The sequence below is a fragment of the Lepidochelys olivacea genome (assembly GCF_965140295.1).
Source record: "Lepidochelys olivacea isolate rLepOli2 genome assembly, chromosome: 9".
Lineage (NCBI taxonomy): Eukaryota > Metazoa > Chordata > Testudines > Cheloniidae > Lepidochelys > Lepidochelys olivacea.
In genome coordinates this window covers 94,405,847-94,427,192 of record NC_140419.1, presented here as the reverse complement: position 1 = coordinate 94,427,192, position 21,346 = coordinate 94,405,847, and the positions used below count along the sequence as shown (strand labels likewise).

Genomic DNA, 21,346 nt, shown 5'->3' with positions numbered 1-21,346 from the left:
CAGGGCTTGGGCAGCGGGGCTCAGGCGGGGATTTAAAGGGCCCCAGGGCAGTAGCGGCGGTTGGAGCGTCGGGGCCCTTTAAATCCCTGCCAGAGCCCCGCCGCCGCTATACCAGTGCTCGGGCAGCAGGGCTCAGGCCGGGATTTAAAGGGTCCCAGGGGGGTGGGGGGGAGGTAGCAGTGGCTGGAGCTCTGGGGCCCTTTAAATCTCCACCGCAGCCCCTCCGGCACTACCCCAGGGCTTTAAATTGCCCTCTTGGAAAGCCAGTCCTGGTACGGCGCACCGGCTCTTACCGGTACGCTGTACCGGGGCGTACCGGCTTACTTTCACCCCTGGTCAGGGTTCACTAATGCATATTAGTGGATCCTGACTTAACTACAACCTTTTCCCTAGTAAAGGCTCAGGTTCACCTCTTTTATTTTGATTTACTGGTCAAGATTGACCCTTGACCTCAACCAGATAAACTGAATTAATAGGGGATAACCTGCATTTATATTAGGACTAAAAACTATAGGCAAAAGGCAGGCAGAGGAAGGGAGAAGGGGTCTGAGATGTAATGTGAGATCTATTTATTTTGAGGGGGGGATATTTTCTCTTCTTGGCTATTTGCACGCCTGTGTGTGAGAGAGAGAGAGAAAGAGCAGATATTGCATAGCTGCAGGTCTATAATATCCTGTTAGTGAAAGGGAAGTGACTCCCCCCACCCCAAACTTCAAGGCAGCAGTCAGAAAAAAAGTACTTTTACCCAAAGAAAAATCTGATTTGTGTGTGTCTGCCACTTCTGCTCCATGTACAAAATCACTTGAATTTCACAACTAGCATCTCAATCCAAAGTTATATTTTTAGATAAGTGCACTTGATGTAACCCGCCTCAACATGTGCAAATCCCGCGTGTGCCACTGAGTAGCCAAATGCACCAGTAGAGACTGTGCAGAGTGGAACTGTTCAATGCAGAATGCTGGGTTCCAAATGCTGAGCTGGGAGGAACATGAGCATAAGTAGAGTAGGTTGAGGCAATTCCCATGCCCTAGAACTATGGAAACATCTAGTTAGTATGCACCACACAACAATGTAGGCTGATCCCTTTGCTAATGAATACTGTGTGCAGAGTTCAGTGTGTGGTTTAGTTGAAATCTGTGCAGCCAGTCCACCTGTAAGAAAACATTGATATGTTTGTGCATAGTCAAATATCGACGAGCTGTTCTCTAGTAGCCAGAGAGATATTAAAGAACTATTTCCTTACTGATACAAAGTGATGTAGTTTACTACTGATTGAAAACATCCTGAGGATTGCAATTTCTGTCACCAGTTTAACAAATTTAGAAGGCTCCTTTTGTGCCTTTGGCCGCAGAATTGTGCAAAGATATTTTTGTACAGCACCTTGCACAATGGCACCCTGGTTCTTGATGGGTGTTCCAAGGCATTGCCACAATACAAGTGATAACTAATAAGGTAGAGACCCTAAGGAGAATTACCCCACCCCTCTTGCTTCCTTGCACAGGGGTCCAGATTGGTTCCAGCACTTGCTATACTTCAGGCTTCGTGACACTGGCAGCATTAGCTTCCCAAAAAGATTACACCTTCCCTCCACACTGCTCCATTTACAAGGGTTGCATTAACTGCCTGTATAGCATGTGTCTCCTAACAGTCTCCACGAGGAATTCTGGCTTTGCCATCCGGAATCCCTCCAGTGTGTCCTACTGCAGCAAGGTCTGTATTTGGCCCCCGTAATGGGGGTAATAGGTTAAAGCCCTGAACATGTAACATAATGGAGACTCTTGTGATGCTTGAATGCAAATTTGAATGAAGCTTTTCATCCTCCTCTCACATGGACAAAAGAAGGCTATGCATCCCTCTTTTCCAAATGAGATTCCATTGTCCTTCCATATATGATTGCACCAGTGACCTGACTTGCAATATATCCTGATTTGTTTTTGAGTGATGGTAGAAGGGATTGCAATACAATCATTGATTATTGCAATGGGAAAAATACTGCAGTGTAGGCGTTTTACTGACAGGTGCAAGATATATTTCCACGGCTTTGTTGATGTTAACATCCCTGAAAAAATGGAAATCCTTGCACTTAGCCGTAATAGGGCAGATTCTCATTCATGCAAACATCCTGAGTAGGGCTGATGTTTACTGGGGAGGGATCCTCCCACAAGGCTATTTGCCTCCCATCCTGCCTACAAGGCAGAAATGTATTGGGTTCTGCTGGATGCAGAGTTCTCCACACACAGGGTAGCAGCGGGGCACGATTTGCCTCCAAATATTAAGCGACTGTGTGTTTCTGTGCTGACTTGTTAATTCCATAGGGCTCTCATCAGTAAAGATGTCAGCATTTCTAACTAGCTTTTCAAAAATGACCCAGCACACACAACCTTTAAAAAAGAGCGTTTTGGCACTGGCTGTCTATTTCTGAAGAGGTCAAAGGATGTGGAGGGAAGAATTTTGATATGCATGTGCACCAATACAGAGAGTGGAGTTTATATGGAGAAGTCTTGGGACTCCTTTCCCTCTACTCCCCCTGCTTGCTACCATCCCTAATTTCAAACAACGTATTTCCCTTGTGTTACCATGATGTTTCCTTTACATTTCTGTGCATCAAGACTTCTCATCTTCTCCAATCCTATCCCACCACACAAACATACACCAGCACTCGTCCTTTGCGTTCGTCATTCCCTTAGTCAGTTGCTGTTAACTACACAGTGACTCCCCTGGTGTTAACAGAAGAGCTGTGTGAACTATTTTTTTATTTTTGACATTCATTCAGATCAGAGCTGGAGTGGTTATGGTCAACCCAGTAAACCTATGGGAGGCACAGAACCCAAGACAGGCTGCCCTTGTCATTTGGCTTTCCAGGAGCCCTGACCTTAACAAACACACTTGATGATCCGACATGATATCTTGGCTGCCTACTTGGGCTCATCTGTTGGGATGGCATTCTGCCTGTTCACAAGATAATATGCTGGTTCCAGGAGTTCGTAGATGCTAAGCAAGGACGGGTTTACATTAGCAGCGTGCACAGAACTATGAGTGTAGCGTTTCTATTGTATTGGTTACCCAGATAGAGTGCGGTAGCTTTCTCTTGAAAAAGGCTCTTCCTTTATGAGGTTATCCCTGATATACAACTTCCGTCTTTCAACATCATCAGAATCTATTATACGTTTCATGGCACATTTTCTCTTTGACTTGATTGGGACCTTTGGGAGTTACCATAACGACGATGGTAAACAAGAACACACATCTCACTAAATACAAAATAAACTACTCGGGCTGGGATTTACAAAGGCACCTAATGGAAACGGGTGTCCAACTACTATTAAAATTCACCTGTGACAATAGTAAAGGATCTACAGAAAGTTGCTTTCATTTGACACTGAACAAGGAACTGTATTAGAATGGAGAAAACAGCATGCGTCTTGAAGTTACTCTATCTTTGCCTCTGCCTAGAGCTTTCCCCAGCTTCCTCTGGCCTGGGTTCTCGCTATAGATTTATAGAAACAGTACATATACGCCTTGGTCCCTTCCCCCCTCCCCCATGTGCGCATACGCCCACACACACACAGGGATGTGGGAGGAAATTGGGAGGTGCTGCAGTGGGGTGGGGAGATCTAGGAATTTAATTCCTATCTATCCCCCTCCAAAAAACAATCAATTCAGCTTTAAGCTGAAAGAAAAAGATGATTTTCCCAATCTGCAGGCTATTTTCTTCTCTATGTGTGCTGCACATAAGCAAGGGTAGGCAGCGAAAACAGATAACAGCATCCTCAACCCTATGCCGATGGAAGAAATTTGGGAAGGTGTGTAATGGGGAATCATAAGGCAGACTCCTGAAAAGGCAGTCATCAGCCGTGATCTAAATCTATTATCACAAACTGCATGTTCCCATCAAGTGATCCGGCTGTGCCGGCAGAGTTAGACAGGTTCTGAGAGCTCTCTCTGGTGTGTGGAAGTGATTTTTCTCTTGACAGGGAGTCAGGTCACTTGTCTACTTTCCATACATGGATACAAGGACTCATGTTTTCATGTAGCCGACGACAAACATCCAAGCTCAGTGGAAAGGAAGCAGATTATTTATATTCCTGAATCAAGAGTAGAGTTCCACAGCGGGTAAGCAATGGGAGCTTGAAAAAGCTGGTTGGCTAGAACTTCAACCTCCCCCCAGTAGTTGTTGAATAGCAGTGCCTTAGGCTATTATTTTCCAAACAAGAGGTAAGCATCTGAAAATCAAATTCTCCTTTAACACCGGAGAAGCAAATAACATTAGCACATAGTAAAACATAACTAAAGATTAATAGTCAAGCTCATATGCATGCCTATGAAGATCTGGTGTATAAATCATCATGCAATGAGACTATAGTATGTACATTATAGATAAATCAAAATCTGTACATTACTTGTTAAAACCATTTTGTTCAAAAAACCCATTAAAATGTGAAAAATATCCTGTATTTTGGTTGCCCTGTGTGGAAATAAAGTAGAGATTACAATAACTATAAAGGTTCTTTTACAAAGAGAGAAAACAGCTCAGTTAATTCTTCTTTGTGGGATCCAATTAACCCTTAAAACTTAGGCTCCAGCCTTTCCAATGCATTTTAATGCAGCACAGAATGTCTTTTGCTACAAACTATGGGTCTCATTTAATGGAGTTTTGATTAAGGAGCAAGACCTGGGGGGTCAGACTGTGATATTGAGTAGTACCTTATTCCACTAGGTGGCCCTATTGGCACTAATCAATGCATCAGGTACGATTCAACATGAGCAAAGGTATCCCAAGGAATCAGTGATTTACTCATTTTTAGTAAGAGAACCTCGTTTCTTTTAACTAAACTGAAGTTTTCCTTTGCTATCCTGAGTGGATTATTTTGAATCCTATGTCTGTCCCCCCAGCTGTATGAAAACCTAAAGCAACATCTTAGAAATACAGCAACTGGGAATTCCAACAATATATTCTTGATGAAAGTTAAAGCAACTACAGTAACTAAAGCTTTGTAGTCTCATTCACTTTTCTCTTTACTCTTATTAGCATTAAAGAGAGGTAAGCACACGCCAAGGGGAGACCCTGATTTCACACTGATTGTATCTTGATGTAATTCCTTTGCCTTCAGTGAAGCTGCTTTGGAAACTGAGAGCAGAACCAGACCCTCTGCCTTTAGGCCTATATCCCGCAATGGTGCCATGCACAGAGCTTCCATCGACATCAGTGGGAGGGCATGAATGTTAATGGCAGTTCATTACATTCAGGGCAAATTACCTGAAATGCCTCTGCTTTTGTCTTCCAAGCGCCTACCACTTACTATGCTTTGTCTGTGAGAGAGTTCCCTGCCGAAGGTTATCTCCAAGCTGATACCGTGTGCCCTCACAGTGCCAGATTTAATAAATCATCTTGTCTTCTACACTGAGCAGGCTCCTAGAGATCTATTTTGTGGAGCCAGCCCAGCTTCTGTGCAGATTTTTTGCAATGTAGAGGACAAAGCCATTTTTGTTTTTTGTTATCTAGCACTTTCTTACTGGCACTGCAGGAAATGTGTTCTTCGGTGCTGGTGACCTGCTAAAGGTTAACTCTGTCTCTGAATTGGTATAGTTTTGAACAAACAACAACAAACAAAAGGTGTTCCCAGAAAGAGTGACATCCACCCAGTGCACAGAGAGCGTACAAAGCCTCTGCGGTGGGCTGTGTGGTACATGGGGAGAGTGCCGCACAGGCTGGCTGCTCAGATGATTCTCTGGACCCCCTGGGCACCACTGAGAGGGGATCCAGGTGGGCCCTAAAAAGTCTCGGGCACAGGGAAGATCTGAAGGCAGAGACAAGGAATCTGTGATTAGGTGGATCCAGTGGTCCTACTGTGACACCCCAGGTGGAAGGTACTTTGCAACAGACACTCTTTCAGGCTATGAGGTAGCCTATAGGCTGAGGGGCTGCATTGCAGCATGGTGCCCTGCCTATAGGTTGCCTGCTGTCCTTGCCTGCTGTCACTCAGGGTGAGAGAAAGCCAGCATAAGGCCCACGCACCAATTAAGCTATCAAAGCCCTCTCTGGCATGAACTATTAGGGCTTACGGTAAATGGGAATTAAATGACTGTGAATTTCACCAATGCTCCAATTTGCAAAAGCCAGAATATGGTGGGCTACCTGCATGCTGGGTGAACAATTACCACCCTAACTGCATGACTATTTTGTGGCTTGCCTTCTATTTATTTTGTGTAGTACTGACGTTCATGACAATCCCCCGAGCAGACTGATTAAAACCCAAACACAGACATGAAACCGTGGGAAAGTTGTTTAGCTGTCATCCTAAGGAAATGCTCTTCTCCAAGTACATAGCAATATCAAACAGCTTATTACTGATTAAACTTTGAAAATAAAATTGCAACACTGTTTGCAGCAATGCCAGCCATTCTAATACTCACATAAGCATCCTGTGTTTTCATGCATTCATTAAATGGTATTACCGAGCCTGTGCCCTGGGCTGCCTACAGGTGGGAAAAGAAAACTCTTCAGATAACCAATTAACATTCATAACAAGCTTTTAAAGCGGTGCACAGTGCCATCTCCAAAGACAGGTGTCTTGTCAGCATTTCCATTATAAATCTCATTGCAAGAGGGGTGGTTGATATACCATCTCAGCTGTCTCAAACTGCATCAAGTAAAACCCTGGCATGCAAGTTGTCAATCTAGTTGTACTTTTTTTGTTTAAAATAAAAACAAACCAACATTTTCTCCATTTAAGATCCAGCCAAAGGGGGAAAAAAAGTCAAATTTTCAGCATATCATTGTAAACTATTTGAGGCAGACACCATCTCTGTGTTCTGTTTGTATAATGCCCAGCATGATGGGTGCCTGGCCCACGACTGAAGCTCCTAGGTGCTCCTGCAATACAAGAATAAATAACACTAATATCAAAAATCAACAAGAAAATGAGCAAAATTAACACCAAACATATTTTGTTAATTACAATCAGATTGTTCCTGGAGTTAACTTCGAGCCAAATTTTGCCACCTCTACTCCTGTTGAGGAGTAGCCCATTCAAACTAGTCACAGAATAAGGTATTATTCAACAAGCGCATGGGTGGCAAAATTAGGCCCCATGGCATGTTGATGATGTAAATGTATTTTTAAAAGATAGATAGTTACATTGGTAAAACAGCTAATTCAGATGAGCACACAGCAAGCTTTCATAATGTAGGTGAGACTGAAGAAGCATATAAAGTGCGGTGATTCTTGCATTTGAGATCTCTCGGTATCTTCCCCCTAGAGGCATAAAGGTCCCAGGTCATCCTGGTGAAACTCTATTGATGTCACCAGTGATAAATTTGATCCCGATTGACTTCTACTTGAATAGCTAGAAAGACCAGATGTCAATCAGCATAGTAGCTTGGAAGCAAAGACATTCGGGGAAAATTTATAACATTCTGTTTTTTGTCAAATTTTCCGGACTCCCCTTTTAATCATTGCTGGTTACCAAAGATGAATGTATTCTATTTTCCTTCTCTCATCCTGGCTTCTCTCGCTGCTTCATCATGAAGTCATAATCTTGGGTTTATGACATCAGAGTCTCCTTCAGTGATCCATCTGCAGGGGGGAAAATGTTGAAAGGTAGAGAGGGAAGGTGAAATATGAGAAGATGGGGAGTCATTTAAACACACATGCCCTTGATAGATGGTATGAAATGCCAAGAGTATCATGGGATACATATATATTATAGATCGGAGCAGAGACCAGGGATGAAATCCTGGCCCTACTGAAATCTATAGGAGGTTAGCCATTGACTTCAATAGTGCCAGGCTTTCACCCCTATCTTTATATGTGTTTGTCCAGTGCCTAGCACAATGGGACCTCTGAGTGCTCCTTTCATACAAATATATATATCCGGGGTTTTTTCACCATTTTCCATTGAGTTCTTCACACACTATCAATGCAACTGCCATTCTGATAAGCTTTATATGCCTCATCCATTTTCCTTTTGCCACTCTGAATTATACATCCTCGGATGTCAAACTCAATATCTGCACCAGCCTGTCCTCTACAAAGAGAAATACTGTAGGGTATTCTTTAGCTAGGTGAATATTGTTCAAAGGCAGCAGGGTTTGTACTAAAGGAGGCTGCAGCTTAAACTGAAACTGTCTGCAGTGGCCAGGGGAGAGGGGAAAATCTTTATGTGTTCTTAGAGATGGCTTTTCTGTCCAGTGAAAACCAGAACAGAGATGAGCACTAATTTTTTTTCTTCTTTAGCTGTTACTGTGCCCCCTTTTCAGAGATATATTGCTTGCCTTTTCAGCATAGCTTCCTCATTACTACTGATTCTAGGTGGCCTCTTGGTCAGCACTGTGTTTTATGATTACTACCACCAAAAAGCTCCACAGAAACCAGCAACACCAAGACCTCAATCTTGCACAAATAATTTACACAGATGAGTAGTCCCACTGTCTTCATGCATGTGTTTGAAGAAACAGGGCCTTAGAAATAGCCTTAGAAATAATGATGAAAGTCTGATTTGAAACCACAACATTCACAAATTGCAGAGCTAAAATGTAATGCTCCCTATTTAACCCATCCCATTGTGACTTGATATTGCAGGGGATTGCGAACACAGGGTAGTTTTAGAAAGGGGCAAATATTTTAAAATAAATAAAACCTCAACCCTGCAAATATTTGCTCAAGTTAACCATACTGAATTTGCTTTGGCCATTTGCACCCCTTTTTCTGTTTGCTTTCTACAAATATTGTTGTGAGTGAGTTTAATTGAAGAAATGTGCATGTGTTGGAAATATCAGCGTGGATCGTTTCTACAGGCCAAAGTCAGACTTATGCTAGGCTAACTGACTTTGGCCTAGTCTTTGTTTGACATGAGTGTTGCTCCATGTGGACTTGCTTAAATGATGCTTCTAGCTATGTAGGATAAATGTGGTGTTTTCTACTGTGTTGGAGGACACAGATAAGGAAGTTAATCATACTCTCTTAATACACAAAATATAATGCCAAAAAGTCCCTATAATTAGGAAAAGCAGGAAAATCCCAATATGGCGTATGGTGACATGATGAAATGAAAATAGCGTGGACAGCAAAAGGTATGTAAACTGAAGTCTGCACAGGCGTATTATACAAATTATGATGGTCAGATAATGTTGAAAGGTATAAATATGCTAGAGTGGAAGGGCATAGTCAGAAACTTGTAGGAGAAATCCATCATAACCAGTCTAAGCCCCAAGAGAAGCCACTGATCAATATTTTTTCTATACATCTGTCATTCATTGCTTTTTATAGCAATTGCAAACACAAGACCATACTTTTGGTTCAAATAAGGGTTTGAATTAATGAATCTGAGTGTGTGGTAATCCTCACCCAACACCTAGACATATTGAATTGTAAATGAATAGTCATTTCTATTTGCAGAAAGCACATTCTGAATTTGCATGTCCAAGTACTCATGCTGGAAACCTTAATCTGGATAATTTTTGTACTAACCGTGGTGCAAAAGCAGTAACACGTGACCTTCGTGTGTACTGAGAACTAAATGACAACGCTCACATTTGGCATATTGAATACAAATGCTCACAGTAAAGTGCTGAAATATAATCCACAGGCCATGATTATTCATAGAAATTATCTGGTGAGTAATTTCAATTAAATAAATTCAAGAAAACAAGACAAAAAGGCTAACTTAGCGGAATACATTATTTACTCTGAATTAGTCACTCCAAGTGAGAGTCACCTTTGTGTGGAAAGCCAGCACAAAGACTAAGGTCCAGTGAAGTCCAACTTAAGCTGTGTTTTGAGGACTGAATTGGGAACTTTGGTGGGGTATAATTGTTGGGCTGGCTCTCTGTACAGGGTGAATTTCACCCTTTGCTCTTGTTGTTTCACATGTCATTCTATATATGCCATTGGGACATAAGGATTTGAATCCTGATTGTGGTTGTTTCAGCATTACTGCCATACAAATAACAAGGGAACATATTTAGCTATGGTGTTTACTGTATAATAAAGTAAGACATATCTCACAGTCAGATTTGGACCAATGAATATTAACAGTACCTGCATAACATACTGCATATTTGACCTTAAATGTTAAGGTGAAGCATGCAAATATGAGTGCTGAGGTACCAAAGTACATACCATGCAAGAAGATCATTGTGTTCAGTGGGACTCTTTGCATGATTAAAGATACTCACATTGTAAGTGTCTGCAGAACTGGACACTCACATTTAAAAATATGTTTACAATATATTCAACATAGATTATACATAAAAGGAACCCTATTATTAATTTATTTTAAGTAGTTGCATTAGCTGTTTAATAGTTACCCTCTCACAATGAAAGAAACAATAAATCCATTGATGTGTATCATGGGAATATCTGTCATTAGAAAAACCTGTCCTGCTGTCCCTATCAGGGTAAAACTCCCATTTAAGGGATTCAGCAAAGCATCTAAGCAGATACTTAGCCTGTTTAACTCAATGAGACTTCAAGTTAAGCATTTGTTTAAAGAAATAATCCCAGACCCATTGAAGTCTATTGGATTCTTTCCATTGACTTCAATAGTCTTTGGATCAGGCCTAAGTGCTTTGCTGAATATGGATGGACATATGAACTTGCATACATTTAAGCACGTGTTGTGCTGAATTGGGCCTCACATCAATGGGTGGGGACGGAGGAGGAGGTTTTTTCAAGTAAAGATTGAAGGGAGTGGGCTCAAACTAAGGAAATATGTGTTGGTAATAACATGGTACTGAATGTATCGATGTACCCAGTGCATTAGCAGACTGGAGAGTTGTTGTTTTTCCCCCCAAGTGCTTGTATATCCAGTTTCATACTGAAGCAGATTTTGTTGTTTTAACTCAGAAAATATATGATTTTTATTTTTAAAAAAATCAGTATTCTACAAAAATGATGCAAAACAATGGTGATGATGGGAGGGACCTCTTCAGCTCTAGAGAGGACAGAGTGGCCCTTAAAACAATGTAAATTCCTGGTTAGGATTTCAGTTCCTGCAGGAGCCTGGAGCTGGGAATAGGAGTTGATAGCAGGTTTGTTTTAAGTTGTATCATTGAGTTATTTTGTTTACATAGTAAATGGTCATGAAATATTAATAAACACAATCCCAATACAGCACAGAGATTTTAGGGTATTGGGGAGGGCGGGGGAACTGAATTAAATAAATGCATCACAGGGTTTAAGAAATTCTAGTCAATAGCCTTGCCAGTTAAACATTTCAGCCTACTGGGCAAACTCCAACCCAGCAGCCCACATTGCAGGTAGCTACTGGGCTGTGTGGTAAGTTGTCCACCACCTCAGCTGGGGTGTCTGGTGGCTCTTTGGTGGAGGCAACATCTCTGCCTCTCGCAGTTGCACACACTCCCCGGTTTGCTGCTGAGCATCAGTTGTGAGGAAGAAAAGAAATCAAGGCACCCAGGTTGTGGGCAGAGTCTGCCTGTTCTCTCCCCTCTCTGCCCTTCACATTGACTGTCGCATTCCCATCCCTTTTCCTCCATTCCCCAAAGGAAGCTGGTGCAGCAGGATCCTCCTCTTTCTCCCTCGTCTTTACAACATGCTTTTTATTGCTGCTGGCTGAGATAAAGCCTCATACTACAAGACACAATTATTTTGCCTGTTTACTGCTAAATACAGTAACTGTTTATTTTCTTAATAATCACTGTTAGTAAAGAATAAAAATATCTCACAATGTAACAATAACTACACACACACACACACACTCACAGAGTGACAATGTCTCAAGCCGTCCACCCACCCGGACATATCTAGGAAAACACACACAGGCAGATGACTCTGAGAGCACACACACAGAGAGGTAATGAAGTCTATGAGCTTATCTCAGGACCCTAAGCACTAGCTCCATTTGGGGACAGAAGTAGTGTGAAAAATTGCCACTTTCCCTCATTGAGACTTAGTGGATTGGTTTGTGTCCGTGAGATGATTACAGTCCTCAGATTATGTAGCTCAAGGAGAGATGGGCTGGAATACCAAGAGCTACTGAAATAGATGTTAAAACTTCAGCAACAAGGAGAATGCAAGGATGCAAATGCTTTGCAGACATCATTTCACTTCTCAAGTCTTAACCCCTTGTTTAACTAACAGGACGGTGAAGCATTTCATGTACCCATTCCTGACAAATGCATTCAGACCACCTAGCCATTCCAGCACACATTCACCTTGGGGCAATGGTTTCCAACTGATGAGTAAAGGTAGCTATTGCTCACCTAACAGAAATTCAGCTGAGTTTCTACCTTTCTAGAAAAAAGATAAGGAGTACTTGTGGCACCTTAGAGACTAATATATTTATTTGAGCATAAGCTTTCTAGAGATTTCCCATTCTCGTCTTGCATCTCACACCACAGGACCTTAGAGAAGGTCTCTCCCTTTTTTCATTCCTCTTTTACTGGATGATGAGATTTTTTGCCAGAAATTTTTACCACCTGTATATGGAAAGGTGTTTGACCCTCACCAACTTTTCCTCCTTCAGAAAATCTGATATTATGACTGAAGAAAGTCTCCCCCAGTCCATGTTTCTATGGAGTTAGAAAACCTGCCCCATGATATCCACACATATGAAGGGGAAGACAGTATGGTTAGCGGAGTTCTGTAAGGGCACTGATCTGTACAGCACTTTGTATCCCTATGTTGTATTCAATTCTTTTTAATAGCCAAGGGATACCATGCAGGCTCTAAGACCATGCAGGAGCTTCCATCTGCTGTAGCATATTTAACCTGCATAAGGTGCTCTCACACTATTTGAAGCTGTCTAGGCTTGGATCAAGCGAGTCCTGCATTCATTCCTATCCTTCTACACTTGAAAAATATCTACATGGAGAACAGAGATTCGATAAGAGAGGGGACGTCAATGTCGCAGACAAAGATATAAAAAGATCCTGTAGCTGGAAACTGAAGCTAGAACAATTTAAACTTGAAATAAGGTGCAAATTTTTAACAGTGAAGGTAATTCACAATTGGAATAACTTACCAAGGTAGATTCTTCATCACACAAAATTGTTAAATCAAGACTGAATGTTTTTTTTCTAAAAGATGTGCTCTACTTCCAACAGGAATTAATTCAGGTAAGTCCTATTGTTTGTGTTAGGCAGGAGATCAGACTAGATGATCACAAATGACCTGATCTATGAGTCTTTTCCTCCAAGTGTGTGTGTTGGGGGGGGGAGGTATGGGGGATAACAAAAATTGTCTGGAAAGCCAGCATTTTTGGGCAGAAACCAGCATCTCCCTAAACCACTACAGCCTCTCTGCCTGTTGACTCCTTTGACAACCGAGAATGTAAGTATAAAATTGAAGTTTGTTGAAGGCCACCATCAGATTGAGGCTCCCACACAATCCTAATGCCTGGAATTGATCTGGATTTAATTAAATGAAGTCAAGGGGGGGAGGGGCAAAACAGGCAGAAAAGCAAATGCTTTTACCATTCACTTGTTAAGTAAAGGGATTATAAAACATTTATGGTGTACTGAGAAAATCATAACTTTGCTCCTAAATATCCCCTTTACTCCTCCTACTACCGTGATCATTGTACATATGCACTTGTAGTGTAATGGCATCAGCATCTTCTCTGTGCTTATTACTCCTGCCATCCCCTGACACGCTGTTCCTTCCATCCCACATACAGCTGGCAGTTACTGCTGAGATGCGCAGTGTCTGAATACTCTTTCCACAGACATCATTAGCAAGTGACATAAATGCACCTTGGTTCTAAGGCACACGTATGCAAGCCCAGCATATACAGTTCCACAAACCAAGTCCAGGACAGGACACTTTAACACTAGTACACACTACATGTCAAAATAGTTCATGCACAAAACCGCACATGCATACATAAAGCCATCAGAAAGAAATGCAGTGGACTTACTGTTGCCTTCTGCTTTTGCAGTCTGTTGGAGAGAGTTGTGCATTTCTCAAGAGAGTGTCAAGGATGTTACAGTGTTGTGTATACGTGTGGTGCATGGAAGGAGGCCAGGAGAGGGTGGGTGGATGCCTGTGTGTGTGGACACTGACACTCCAAAGTATTACCCCCCCCCAGGGAAAAAGTGGGTCCTGCATATCTTTAGTCCCAAAGTCTCCAAATTGTATCCTCAAAATAGAGAACAATCTAAACACGCCTACTGAAAAAAAAAAATCATCCAAAGCAGGAGCACTACAAAAACCTGGACCCAGCATATAGATGCTTCTGAATCCAGCCAAATTTTGCCCTCAACTTCTAACGTCGAATGAGAAAACAAGCAAAAAGCGGCTGCAAAAAATTCTGGACGTTGATGCATCCCACTGCAAAACTCTGGATCCTGTACATGGATCTTGGCAAATTTTGGCCCCACGCTGTACTCTATGTGTGTGTGGGGAAACATAGGGCACCCAAAAATTCAGACCCTGTTGCAGGTTGGAGCAGCAGTATTGCAAAAATGTGACTCCAACACCCTGATTCTTTTTTTCAGGCTCCCCCTCCCCATTTCCTAAAATTCCTAAATAGAGAATAAGTGCAGCTGCTCAGATTGCAACGCCAAGCCAGTGCATCCCTGCTCAGCACCATCTCAGAGACGTCTATCCAGTGCTGGAAGCCTGATGGCTCTTACCTTTTTTTTGACACCCCCCCTCCCCCCAAGTCCCCAGCAGAATAGGCAACACATGTTGCTGTTCCTAAAATCCGAGCTCCCACACATCCTGGTTAAACAGCCACACAACCTCCTACAGCAGACACCTAGGTGTTGCCAGGTCCAGCAAATTTTTGGCCAGAAAATCTCTACGTTTAACTTCATAAATAGAGATCTCCCGCTATAAAACTCTGGTAATACTGCATCTTGGCACAGGAGCACTGGAAAACAATCGTCATGAATGATCTTGTCCTTCCCCCCGACAGACCCCCCTCCCCCAAAGTTTTACCTTCTCAATAGACGGCAAGTTCAGCCCTCCTTTTACATCAGATAAAACTGTATCCAATGCATTGTGCTTAAGTGAAGCCCCAGCAACCCGGCTCTGACATCTCGTTCTTTTCTAGCGGCAGCCAAATCTCATGCCGTAACCCTGGCAGTTTGGCAGCCCAGATAGTCTAGCCGGTGTGAATGATCACATTATATGTTGTTTGAGCCTGGTCAGCTCTTGGCTGAGCTACTCCAAGCAACGTAAGGGATTTCGAAACACCTCTCCCATTCACTGTCAACCCCCGCGGAGGGGGAGGCGGGCGTGTTCAGACCCCCTTAGTGGGTTTGCAGCTCTCCCAGCGTTGGGTACGGAGGTAGGCGCTAGGGACGTTGGGGGGCGAGGGTCGGGGCCAAAATTGGGCTGGATCCGGATGCCGGCTCCGGGTTTTTTGCGGAACCCTCTGCTCCGGCCGCCAGATTTTGGTGCGCAGCCGAAGCTGCTGGACGCCTCTTGGCTTTGGACCGTGCGACTGCGGTGGGGGGGTGGAAAGGGGTGTGTGTGGGGGGGGGGGACTCGGGGGCCAAACCCTGGCAGGATCCAGGTGAAGCCGGCTTTTGCCTCCCCCTCCCCCGGCTGCTGGGGAGGGCCACGCTGCCGGTGTAGCGGCGAGCTCAGCGCTCCCGAGGCAGCGGCGCGGGCTTGGGGGGCGCGGTGGGGGGGACCCCGCAAGAAGAGGCTGCGGGGCGGGAGTGGGGCGGGGAGGGAAGGGGGGGGAGAGACGTGCGTCCCCCGGCAGCCCCATCCCCGGGCGTGACGTCAGCCCCGGCTCCGTCCAAGGGCAGCCTGCAAAAGCCTCGGGATTCAAAGCGCTCGGCGCAGCGGCGGGGCGCGGGCTGCAGCCGGGACGGGAGCGGCGGGCGGCGGCGTCTCTCCCCCTGCCCAGCCCGCGGGGCGAAACTTCCATGCGGAGCGGCCGCCTCTTGCTGCCGCCGGGACCGGAGCGCGGCGCGGGGCGGCCGGTCTCCCCGGCGGCCGGCGGGATGCGGAGCGCGTGGGTCGGTGCGCGGGCGGGGAGCCGGGTGCGGTCCTGATGCGTGAGTACCGCGGCCCGGGGTCGGGGGGTCCGGGGCGCCCCGCTGGCGCTGCCCGGCCGGGGGAGCGCTCGGAGTCGGGGCGCAAGGAGCCGCCCGGGAGCGGGGCCGCTCGGGGCTGAGCAGAGGCTCTGCAGCGGGAGGGGCCCTGCTGGGGGTGTGTGTGGGGGGGTCCCCTGCAGCTGTTTGGAGGCGGGGGGGGTCTGAGCCAGTTTTGGGGTAACTCGGGGGGCAGGGGGTTAGCAGGACTGCTCTGGGCTGGGGCAGGGCGAGCTGCCCCCAGGGCCAGTGGGAGGAGGGGGTGTATGTGTGTGTGGGGGGGAGGGGGGGGCTTTTGCCCTGATCTGCCTTCTTGCTCCCCCCTTTCCTGGCTTCCTTAACTGGGGTTCTCCTTCCCCTCCCCACCTGCTTGCAGGTTTGTCTGCAGGTACCGGAGCTGGGACCCACGCGGCGCCTAAAGATGCTGAAGGGGGTCTGGTTGCTCAGTGTGTTGACAGTGGCTGGGATCTCGCCCACGACGGAGAGCCGCAAGCCCGCCAAAGACATTTGCAGCCGGAGCCGCTGCCCCTGCGAGGAGAAGGAGAACGTGCTGAACATCAACTGCGAGAACAAAGGCTTCACCACCGTCAGCCTCCTGCAGCCGCCCCCCTCCAAGATCTACCAGCTGTTCCTCAGCGGCAACGCCCTCACCCGCCTGCACCCCAATGAGTTTGTCAACTATTCCAACGCCGTGACCCTGCACCTGGGCAACAACGACATGCAGGAGATCCGCACCGGGGCCTTCAGTGGCCTGCGGACCCTCAAGAGGCTGCATCTCAACAACAACAGGCTGGAGGTGCTACGGGAGGACACCTTCCTGGGCCTGGAGAGCCTGGAATACCTGCAGGCCGATTACAACTATATCAGCGCCATCGAGGCCGGAGCCTTCAGCCAGCTCAACAAGCTGAAAGTCCTCATCCTCAACGACAACCTCCTGCTCTCCCTGCCCAGCAACGTCTTCCGCTTCGTCCTGCTCACCCACCTGGACCTGAGGGGGAACAGGCTGAAGATGTTGCCCTTCGCCGGCGTCTTGGAGCACATTGGTGGGATCATGGAGATCCAGCTGGAGGAGAACCCTTGGAATTGCACCTGTGACCTGCTCCCCCTCAAAGCCTGGCTGGACACCATCACCGTCTTTGTCGGGGAGATCGTCTGTGAGACGCCCTTCCGGCTGCATGGGAAGGACGTGACCCAGCTCACCCGGCAAGACCTCTGCCCTCGGAAAAGTTCCAGTGACTCTCACCAGAGGGAAAAGCACCCTTCCCACTCAGACACACACATCCAGAGGCTCTCACCCACAGCCAACCCTGCCATCAGCCCCACCAGAGCCCCAAAAGCCAGCCGGCCACCCAAAACGAGGAACCGTCCAACGCCTCGGGTCACGGTGTCAAAAGACCGGCAAATTTTCGGACCTATCATGGTTTACCAGACCAAGTCCCCTGTGCCCATCACCTGCCCCAGTGGCTGTGTCTGCACTTCGCAAAGCTCTGACAATGGTCTAAATGTGAACTGCCAAGAGAAAAAGATCAGTAACATCTCAGATCTCCACCCCAAACCCACCAGTCCAAAGAAACTTTACCTTACAAGTAACTATCTACAGGTTGTTTATAAAACTGATCTCCTTGAATACAGTTCTCTGGATTTGTTACATTTAGGAAACAACAGGATTGCAGTGATACAGGAAGGTGCCTTTACAAACCTCACCAGTTTACGCAGACTTTATCTCAATGGCAATTACCTTGAAATCTTGTACCCTTCTATGTTCAATGGACTGCAGAGCTTGCAGTATCTCTACTTAGAGTATAATGTCATTAAGGAAATCCTGCCACGCACTTTTGATGCTCTGAGCAACCTTCATCTATTATTTCTGAACAACAACTTGCTGAGGTCTTTGCCTGATAATGTGTTTGGTGGTACTTCCCTCACGAGGCTCAATCTGAGGAACAACCACTTCTCACACTTGCCTGTGAGAGGCATCCTTGACCAGCTCTCGGATTTAATTCAGATAGACCTCCAAGAAAATCCTTGGGATTGCACGTGTGACATAATGGGGCTCAGGAACTGGATAGAGCATGTCACTGAGCAGAACAATCAACAGTCAAGTCCCCCTGTAGTTATCAATGAGGTCATATGTGAGTCTCCAGCTAAGCACTCAGGAGAACATCTGAAATTCCTGAGCAAAGAGGCCATCTGTCCAGAGAACCCTAACTTGTCAGATTCTACTCTCTTCTCTATGAGTCATAACACAGACACACCACAGTCCCTTAGCGTCTCGCCCAGCTCCTATCCAGAAATACACACAGAAGTTCCACTCTCTGTCTTAATTTTAGGCTTGCTGGTTGTGTTTATCTTGTCTGTCTGTTTTGGGGCAGGCTTGTTTGTCTTTGTTCTGAAACGCCGAAAGGGAGTGCCAAGCGTGCCCAACAGTGCAAACAACTTAGACATAAGTTCATTTCAGCTGCAGTATGGGTCTTACAACATGGAGAGCCACGATAAAACTGAAGGGCATGTTTATAACTACATCCCCCCTCCTGTCGGGCAGATGTGCCAAAACCCAATCTACATGCAAAAGGAAGGGGATCCAGTTGCATACTACAGGAATCTCCATGAGTTTAGCTATAGCAATCTTGACCACAAAAAGGAAGACTCCGCCAGCCTTGCATTTACAATCAGTGCCGCTGAATTGTTGGAAAAGCAGTCCTCGCCAAGGGAGCCAGAGCTGCTGTATCAAAACATTGCAGAGAGGGTCAAGGAACTCCCCAGTGGAGGGGTTGTTCATTATAACTTTTGCACCTTACCCAAAAGGCAGTTTGCTCCTTCCTATGAATCCAGACGCCAAAACCAGGACAGGATAAATAAGACTGTTTTGTATGGAACACCCAGGAAATATTTTGCAGAACAGTCTAAACCCGAGCATCCTTTGCTGCAAGGAAAGCTACAAACGGAACCAGACTACCTCGAAGTTCTGGAAAAACAAACTGCAATTAGTCAGCTGTGAGGGTGGATGGGGGGGGGGAGGAGGAGGCATTTTAAAAGGGTCTTAAAGTCAAACTTGATTGGTATTGAGTTCTGAATCAGTGTGACTTGTCACATTCTCAATATTTCCACTTTTTAAATTCTGAAAACAAGCAAACACAGCCCTCTTATACTGTGCTGAGGGTGTAGTGTTGCTTTTGCAAAGGTCCCTTTAAGTTATTTCTACATCTTTCTTCTTTTTCCCCTCCCCTTAGGAACTGTCTCTGCAAATGAATGTTTCGACAATAGATTTTTGCATAATTCTCTTTTTTTTTTTTGAGTTGGGAGGAAGGGGGACTTTTTATTTCTCTTCAATTTAAAGTGGAAAGGTAATGTATTATGTAGAAGATCTCCAAAGATCTTTTTCCTGGACTATAACTTTTTTTTGTAAATAATAATATACAATACTGCTGTTTCAATTACAAGTATAGCCACTGGGTATCACTTTCTTGTGTTAAAGTGCCTTTGCACTTTAAGTACATTATTACTTAATTGTTGCTCTTAGCTTTGATAAATTGAACCTATTTTAATGTGTTGTATTTTTGAAATTAAAAAAAATGTAAAATAGATCTATATGTCAGCTGCATTAAATCAAACCATCTTGCTTGAGTTATAGGAAGCCAGACCTTCTTTAAGGGAATGTAGTTCTAGGACTTTATAGATTGAACTGTAAATTATTTGGATTTTTTCCCCCCCTTTGGGTTTGGTTTAAGTGATTCATTGAAATCAACTAAGAGGACTTAGCAATGGATTAGAGGTAATCAGCTGCCTCAGATGGGAGTAACAGTTCATTAATAAAAGACATTTAACATGACATCATAGTGAACTGTACAATTAATGTCCCTTCTCAATTCATTACACTGCAGCTCTAACACAGCCAATAATGTTCAGTGGTTTAAGATTTTTTCATACTAAATAAAACATTACTCTTCTTGTAATATATATTTTCTGCATTAAATTAGATATTTTTATACATTTAACAACAGAGTTTATTTTTCTAACTTAATTGGAATTACCAGTTTGTTTTCTTGCCAGGTGTAGTACTTTTAAAATAAGCATGCACACCAGCAGGGGCCGCCACACAACCTCATTAAACACACAGCCATACACTTAAATGAATAAACAAACTTGCAAAGACACTTCAGAAGTGAGATTAGAACCTGGGTCCCCTCAGTCTGCTAGAGATTGATAGATACATCATACTAACTTTCAGCAACGTGAACAATTTCATGTTTTCCCTATCTAAATAGAAAGTAACAGCACAACCATCCTAACCCAGTTGATAAACAACTCCTACTAAATACAGTAGTTTAAATTTTTAGAGGGGTTTATTAATCAATTACCTTTTAATCTCAATATGGGTTTTAATAAGAACATCAGTAAACATAGTCAATATGTTTTCTGTTCTGCCTTTGACTTGGGCTTGTGTTACTTGAATCTTTACCTTCACAATCTAAAATGTACATTTCTTTCCTTCCTGAAGAATATTGAAAACATTTTAATTAACAAGTGAGATACACAAACTTTATAGAGCCTTAGTAGCCTGTAAATAATTTTTAGATCCAAACATTGTGTGATTTCAACAAACATCCCTTATTTACAACAAAAAGTTTTGTTTTGTCTATTGTAAATCCTTATGCAACTGGGATGGTGATCTGCATATAAAGTAGGCCAGGCTTTTCAATTCCTTATTAAAGCAATTGATGGGGTCTGAAAGAAGCACACTGTTTCCTTTTCATAAATAGGTTACTCCACATAATAATCCTTTATTATCATGCAGAGATTGAAGTGGACTCTGCTGACTGATTTTTAAAGCTTTACTCTAACTAATGATATATTATCTGCAACTTTGAAGAATTTTAAGCAATAGATTTTCGTTATAAATTACTACAATCTGTGTTATTTTAATCAGGACTTTTGCCAGCAGGTAGTAGCTTTATATTTAAGAAGTAAACAAGGTTTGCATGTATAGGGTCAAATATATGGGTCATGCTGCAAACTGTTTTCTAGTGAGTTATGTGACATATAAGTACATTAATATGCTAACATGTCAATTGCTTATCTTTAGAGGCCGTAACTTCTATTGCTGCTCATTAGATCAGGTTTAAAACTGAAGTGCTGCAATGAACCACTGAAGAATCAGTCTTCAAAATGGTCTCATTTCAAGAAGGAGAAGTATTATCATATTAGTTGAAGTTGGAATATTTGCCTGGAATAGCATCCATCTTTGGGTGAGGTACTTATTTGAGAGCTTCCAATACTATTGTCTTATGTCTGGGACACGGGATACAGCTAAATGTATTTATTGCTGAGAAAACTA

General features: G+C 44.2%; 1 protein-coding gene and 1 long non-coding RNA gene across 5 annotated transcripts; one reads left to right on the top strand and one right to left on the bottom strand.

The window, feature by feature from the left end:
- Positions 1-540: 540 nt before the first annotated feature.
- LOC311526526 lies at positions 541-15,151 on the bottom strand. 2 transcript variants are annotated; one of them, XR_014713040.1, is made up of 4 exons: positions 14,903-15,151; positions 7,139-7,576; positions 6,415-6,874; positions 541-1,151 (listed from the first exon to the last, which is right to left on the bottom strand). It is a non-coding gene; the product is annotated as an uncharacterized lncRNA (long non-coding RNA). The 2 variants fall into 2 exon arrangements; XR_014713041.1 differs by lacking the exon at positions 541-1,151 and having other exon boundaries at positions 4,063-6,874; positions 14,903-15,146.
- A 16-nt stretch (positions 15,152-15,167) lies between these two features.
- On the top strand, positions 15,168-19,450 carry SLITRK2 (SLIT and NTRK like family member 2). 3 transcript variants are annotated; one of them, XM_084639670.1, is made up of 2 exons: positions 15,168-15,254; positions 16,388-19,450. In XM_084639670.1, the coding sequence occupies exon 2, from the start codon at positions 16,433-16,435 to the stop codon at positions 19,007-19,009; it is 2,577 nt and encodes an 858-aa protein (XP_084495796.1). In that variant the 5' UTR covers positions 15,168-15,254; positions 16,388-16,432; the 3' UTR covers positions 19,010-19,450. The 3 variants fall into 3 exon arrangements, with proteins under 3 accessions (XP_084495796.1, XP_084495797.1, XP_084495795.1); XM_084639671.1 differs by lacking the exon at positions 15,168-15,254 and adding an exon at positions 15,345-15,363; XM_084639669.1 differs by lacking the exon at positions 15,168-15,254 and adding an exon at positions 15,757-15,975.
- The last annotated feature ends 1,896 nt before the right edge of the window (positions 19,451-21,346 follow it).